The 6,187-nt window shown below is 61.8% G+C and overlaps 1 protein-coding gene across 1 annotated transcript; it reads left to right on the top strand.

The window, feature by feature from the left end:
- The first annotated feature begins 2,837 nt into the window (after nucleotides 1-2,837).
- On the top strand, nucleotides 2,838-6,056 carry Ptma (prothymosin alpha). Its single transcript, XM_029565937.1, has 5 exons — nucleotides 2,838-3,066; nucleotides 4,818-4,889; nucleotides 5,052-5,145; nucleotides 5,428-5,501; nucleotides 5,765-6,056. The coding sequence occupies exons 1-5, from the start codon at nucleotides 3,022-3,024 to the stop codon at nucleotides 5,810-5,812; spliced, it is 333 nt and encodes a 110-aa protein (XP_029421797.1). The 5' UTR covers nucleotides 2,838-3,021; the 3' UTR covers nucleotides 5,813-6,056.
- The last annotated feature ends 131 nt before the right edge of the window (nucleotides 6,057-6,187 follow it).

Below are 6,187 nucleotides of genomic sequence, written 5' to 3' on the forward strand. Positions count from 1 at the left end.
CATGTGGGCCCTGGGGATAGAATTTAGGTCATCAGACTTGGCAGCAAGCATCTTTACCCACTATCTCAGTGGCCCCCCCAATTTTTGGGGGGGGGGTCGTTTTGAGACAGGGTCTCCCTGTAGCCCCAGCTGATCTGGAACTCACTATGTAGACCAGGCTGGCCTTGAACTCACAGAGTTACAAGTGCTAGGATTAAAGGCGAGTGCCACCACGCCTGGCACCAGTTTGTTTTAAGATGTGAAGGACAACACCATGGAAATGCCTTGCTTCCTGCCTCTGGAGCAGCAAAGGGCCCAAGATCTATGGATGAGTGGAAGGGTAGGAGGTGGAAAAAACCACCGGCTCAGAAGTAGCCCAAGAGATGAAGAGGCTCTGCACAGCATCCGTAACTTCAGCAGCTCCAGCTGTCATGCTCCACATCCTGGGGTGCTGTCTGCTCCTGGCTTCTCAACCACACTAGGAGGGCCATAGCTGATGGTGATTCACTTGGTAACTCTAAGTCCCTTGCTTTAAACCTGGGCCTGTCTTTCTGATTTGTTAAAACTGAGAGTGATATCATACTTCCAACTGATCATGACTTACAAAAAGTGTCAGCTTTATATGGTTCAATACCATAACTGTCGGTCCCACTATCCAATACCTTATAAAAATAAATGGAGATCTTTGAAGCATGAGCCAGAAGGCAGGTGTTGGGCCAGCACTGGGTTTAGGTGTGCTTCTGAAGCAGAGGGTTGCGCTTTCCTCCGTCACAGAACAAGGTCAGAGAAAGCAGTTCTTGGGAGAGTCGTGCTCACCCAGCTTCACACTCATGGGCCGGAATCAGAACCTACATGGTCACTCTTTAGCTGGGGACAGAGGCGGCAGGCCACCCTTCAGACTGGGAAGAAGCCCTGACAGCATGCTGTGTGTGGAACGACGCCCTGGGGAGTAACGGGGGTGTGATGGCTAATTCCCAGGTATTTGTTTACCCCGCCACCTCTGCCACCGAAACTGCGGCTCTCAGGCTCTTCCTCCCTGTTAGTGAATGGTGGTCCCGGGTCCCGCCACCGGGAAAGCAGCTGGGGTGGGACAGCGTGTGAAGCTCTAGGGCGCGCGGGGACTACCTTCTTCAGCCATTACCCCGCATTACGCCTCTCCGTTACTGCGGTGCGACCGCGGGACAAAGGACAAGGGGGGGTGGTGGCCCGGCGTCTCCCCGAAAGGAGAAGCCGCTCGGGGACGCCCTACAGTCCAGTTTACGAGCCTGGCACGTGCGCGCGGGAATGCGGGCTAGACGCGTGTGTCGTGGGGGGTCGGTCCCGCGTGCCCAACTACGGCAGCGCCCCGACTCTGCGCGCTCTTTCTCGGTAAAGAGGCGTCCCAGGAGCATGGGTCAAGTCGCCGACCACTGAAGGGAACCGAGAAGGGCTACTCAGTATCTCTTCTCGCTTAGACCTCAAGCTCTACAGGACTTGGCATCCACCCGCTCTCCCCGTTCCCCGACTCCGGGTTTTCTCCACTCCCGAATCCACGGCCGCAAGAGACTGACAGCAGCGGTGGCCAATAGCAGGACGCAAAGCGTCAACTTTGTGTTCGCCCGCCACTCTCAGCCAGTGTGCGCTCTTGTCTTACGGAGTCCCGCCTTCCGTGTCGGGCGCCCCCTTCTGGCAACAAGGGGGGGTGTCGGACACTATCGCCATCTTGAGTGTGGCACAGGTCGTTTCTCCCGCTCTGTTTCTGTTGTCGTCTTTCCTCACAGAACAGATTTGTTCGTTTGACGGCCATACGCGATAGCGATAAGCAAGGTGTAGCCCACGGTTGGGGGGCTGTTGGCGCGAGTCGGGGAGCCACGTCACGCCACGCTTGCCCGGTCCGACGCCATCTTGAGTGTGGCGTCTTTATGGTTCTCTTTTCGTGGCTCCGCGTGGTTCCAGGAATGGTACCTCAAGTTTGAAGGAACCCCAAAGGACTGGCCCTTCTGATCCAGGGGACCACTACTTCCCAGGGGTGCACGTGCCTATGCCCACCGAGGCCCCCCAATGTGAGGAACGGGCGTCAACTCGAGGGCCGGGCGGGGCCCTGGACGGAGAGGTTGAGGCGGTCCCGACGGCAGTGACCGCACCGGGAAGACGCCGACGAGCCCCAGGGCGCCGACGCCGCAGCCGGCACGAGGCCCGCGAACTGTCCCGCTCGACGCGACCCAGCGTCGATCCGCGAGCGTGTGCTTGGCGCGAAGCCCCACTGTTTGGCTGGCCCCGGACAGCCGCCCTGTTGTGGGACGGGGGGGCCGGAAAGGAGGCCAGGGTCCTCGTCCACTCGCGGCCCCGTCGTGGACTCACGTCCATGTTCATGGGGGCGACTCTGTGTCGAAGGTGCCAAGGTGCGGGACGGACGCCTTCGCGGGCACCGCCCGGGGCAAGCGCCGCCCAGCACCAGCCTTCCCCTCCCCCCCTAGCTGGCAGCCGTCGTGTCCCCGCCTCCGTCCTCGCTCTCCTTCCGAGCAGTCACGGGGGAGGGGAAGGGGTGGACGGGGGCTGGGCGGGTGGCTTTGCCGCGCTTTAGCTGCGTGCGTCAGAATCCCTAGCAAAACAGCGGCGGGAGCGCGCGGGCGAGAGCGTGCGCCGTCTCCCCTCCGCCAGGCCGGGACCCAGCCCACTCCAAGGCTGAATGACAGAGTCGCCCGCGACTGCGCAGCGCGGGTCGCACCGAGGCGCTGCCGCTTTAAGCTCGCTTGCCCATTGTTCGGAATCGAGCCAATCAGCAAACGCCCGCTCCCGGCGCTAAGCCAATCGCGTGCGGGCCAGGGTGGTGGGGCGCCGCCCACTAATCTATATTAAAGGTTCTGGCGCCGCGTGAGTCCCCCACTGGCTGCTCCGAAAAGCCATCTTTGCATTGTTCCTGGGTCTGGCTCCGTGCTCGCTGCAGCTACCCTCACCGCCCGCCGCCTCCTCCGCCGCGGACTCCGGCAGCTCCCGCGCCAGAGTCCACCAGCCTTAGCACTCTCCTCCGCCTGCTGCATCGGATCTCCGGCGTGCTCCACCATGTCAGACGCAGCCGTGGACACTAGCTCCGAGATCACCACCAAGGTGAGGCTGGACGCCGCCCGCCCCCTCGGGGTCCGCGCGCCGCGTCTGGGGCAATCCTGGGCGCCTTGCGGTCGGGCGGGCCCGAGCCTCGGTGACGGCCTCCCGGGAGGACCTCGGCGGCCGCATCGCGCGGCCACCACCGCGGTGCCCCCGGGCAGGTTGTTCTTTGTGTGCGGGGGAGGGGGCAGGAAGGTGCGGGCAGACGTGGCGGCCGTCTGGACGCAGAGCCCGAGGGGAGCCTGTGGGGACGCGCGGCGCAGCCTGCAAACTTGTATGTCTGGGCTACAAGCGGCGCGGGGCGGCCGGGCCGGGGTTGCCGGGCGCACGGAGGTAACTTTGTAACTCTAGTGCGTCGGAAGCACGGGGATTGCGTGTGCCGGCAGCGCCGGCCACGCTCTTTGTTAGACCTCCGTTTCGCGCCCCGGTCTCGGGGTATCGGGACCGACTCCGGGTGACGCGCACAGGGCGGCGCGGCGACGGGCATGAGAAGGGTGTGCGATCGGGTGGTCGCCAGGCGGCGGGAGGAAGCGGGGGCGGCCCGATCGCGACTCTGCGTTCTGGCCATGAGGTGGCGGGGCAGGTTGGGCCCGCGCTCCCCGCGCCGGGGTTCCGAAGCGGCAGCTGCAGCTCGAAAGCTGCCCCGCCGCCCGCCCCACGGAGCGTCGCCGCCCCTTCTCCGCTCGGCGAGTCACCTTGGCGTCTCAGCTCGGGCGGCCCTGGCGTCACCTCCGAGCCTCCCCGAGGCCACTCGCGCAGATCGGACCTCGGGAGCCGGCTCTGGAGCGGTGCCCGCCGGGCTGAGGTTAGCGCCCGGCCCCTCCCCCATGCCTTCCGCGGGAGTTCGGAGGTCAATCCCCTCGAGGCGCCCCGGGGAGCGCGCCCCCGACGGTTGGAGGATCGCGGCTGGGCCGCCCCGTGCATCTCGTTTTCCATGGCGCGACTTTGCGCGCCAAAAGCGGAGGCGGAAGTAGGCGCTGCTACCCGCGGGGATGGCGGCAGCAGGGTGGCCTGGAGCTGGCGGGCCAGCGGGGAGTCTGTGCTCGACCGGCTGCCGCTGCCGCGGGTCTCCAGGGCACCAGGCGCACTCCGCGGCCCGGGCCACGTGCTCTGTGCGCGCGGTGCGTGCCGAGGCTCGCGCGCAGAGTTCGGGCAGCGGTTGTGCGCCTGCGCGCCGTTTCCACCCCGCCCCCACTGACTCCCCCGGGCTTCGGCCGCCAGGGGGCAGGAGCTGGTGGCGCGAGGCCTTGGGCAGGCCTGGGGCGGGCGCGAACCGGCGAACAGGTGCCTGACGCTTTTCGGCGGACGGCAGCCGAGCGCCTCCGAGGGCTCCTGGGTGCTCAATTCGGCCGTGCGTTGCGGGTTCAGGGCGGCAGGGCCTCAAGATGCTGGCTTGTGGGCACCGATCGGGGACGAGCGGTACTTGTGCAGAATAGAGGGATTGGTTTCGGAGATCAGGGTATCTTCCGCCCGGCTGAGGGCCTCCCCGCTGCGCCCAGGCCCCTCCCTCCACTTATTTATGTTACTCAGGGCCGCCGCCTTCTCAGGGCCCTCTAGTTGGACACAAGTCCGCGATGGGCGGGCGCCCGCACACGGCGCCCGTCCCGCGGCCCGGCGGGTCTGCAACTAGCCGAGTTCTCGGATTTCGGTACCTAGGAGATGCGTTCCCGGAATGCCATCCCCAGCTTTTCGATCAGTCCAGCTCTCAGTTCTGCTGTTACAAAGACTAACTCCGGTTTCCTCTTCCCTCCAAGGACTTGAAGGAGAAGAAGGAAGTTGTGGAGGAGGCAGAGAATGGAAGAGACGCACCTGCCAATGGGAATGCTGTGAGTTCTGTCTAGAGCTTTTACTTATTTAGGGCCTGGTTCAGGTGGGGAAGGTGTTGAGTCCTGTCCCCAGGACCTGGAGGTGGCAGCGACCTGGTGCAGCCAGCCTTGCGGGGGTCTCCAACCCTGCTGGTGTCTAATGGCTCCTGTTTCCTGTCACAGAATGAGGAAAATGGGGAACAGGAGGCTGACAATGAGGTAGATGAAGAAGAGGAAGAAGGTGGGGAGGAAGAGGAGGAGGAGGAAGAAGGTGATGGTGAGTAGTCAGTCTCCCGGCTGTCTCCCTGCAGATTCCCTTCTTGGCCTTTTCTGCCAAAAGAGCGTGATGGGGTTCTGTGGCGGGAGCAGATTGGGCAGGGCCTTGTTTCAGGCAGGTGCCTCACCCGGTTCCGATGGTCATTTCCCTCTCCCCATCTTCAGAAGATACTGGGTGATCTGCTTCGGCCCTGTGGGCTTTGGCAGACGGGTCAGGGACATTCCATGGTGGCAGTTAGAGTTGAAGGGACATATATTTGACTTGGCCCTTGGTTCTCTCCAGGTGAGGAAGAGGACGGAGATGAAGATGAGGAGACTGAGGCAGTGCCGTGCAAGCGGGCAGCTGAAGATGATGAGGTCGGTTCTAGTTCTAGCGAACTCGTTTAGGATGAGAATGTGCCCTTCCTTCCCCCTTCCCACCCCTAGCTGGACTGAACCTGACCTGAGGCACTACAGCTTGGGGAGGTGGGTTCTGGCTTTGTAGTTGAGCAGTGTGATGTCTCAGGTGGGATTACAGTGGAGGTGGAAAGGGTCCAGAGCTAGAACTTAGATAGGGCAGGAGGGATTTGGCAGTCCAGGGTCCCCATCCTGGCAGGCCTGTGACGCTGTTTCTTGTGCAGGATGATGATGTTGATACCAAGAAGCAGAAGACCGATGAGGATGACTAGACAGCAAAAAGGAAAAGTTAAACCTAAAAGGCCACCGTGACCTATTCACCCTCCACTTCCCGTCTCAGAATCTAAACGTGGTCACCTTCGAGTAGAGAGGCAGGCCCGCCCGCCCATAGCGGGCAGTGCCACTGCAGATGACATGCGCTCTCCACCACCCCACCAAAACCACAACTCAAATTTGCCACAGGGGAGGAAAAAAACAAAACTTCCGAGGCCCTGCTTTTTTTCTTAAAAGTACTTTGAAAAGGAGAATTTGTTTGCATTTTTTATTTACATTTTATATTTTTGTACATATTGTTAGGGGTCAGCCTTTTTAAAAATTTTTATTTATTATTTTTATTTTATGTGTATGCATGTATTGCCTGCATGTAG

The sequence above is a fragment of the Nannospalax galili genome, unplaced genomic scaffold (assembly GCF_000622305.1).
Source record: "Nannospalax galili isolate Female #2095 unplaced genomic scaffold, S.galili_v1.0 scaffold1138, whole genome shotgun sequence".
NCBI lineage: Eukaryota > Metazoa > Chordata > Mammalia > Rodentia > Spalacidae > Nannospalax > Nannospalax galili.

What these genes read in the sequence shown, in the direction of transcription:
- Ptma (XM_029565937.1), top strand. Translation starts at nt 3,022, where the DNA reads ATGTCAGACGCAGCCGTGGACACTAGCTCCGAGATCACCACCAAG. An exon ending in GCTCCGAGATCACCACCAAG is followed by an intron (nt 3,067 to 4,817) that starts GTGAGGCTGGAC and finishes CTTCCCTCCAAG; the next exon opens with GACTTGAAGGAGAAGAAGGA. An exon ending in GGGCAGCTGAAGATGATGAG is followed by an intron (nt 5,502 to 5,764) that starts GTCGGTTCTAGT and finishes TTTCTTGTGCAG; the next exon opens with GATGATGATGTTGATACCAA.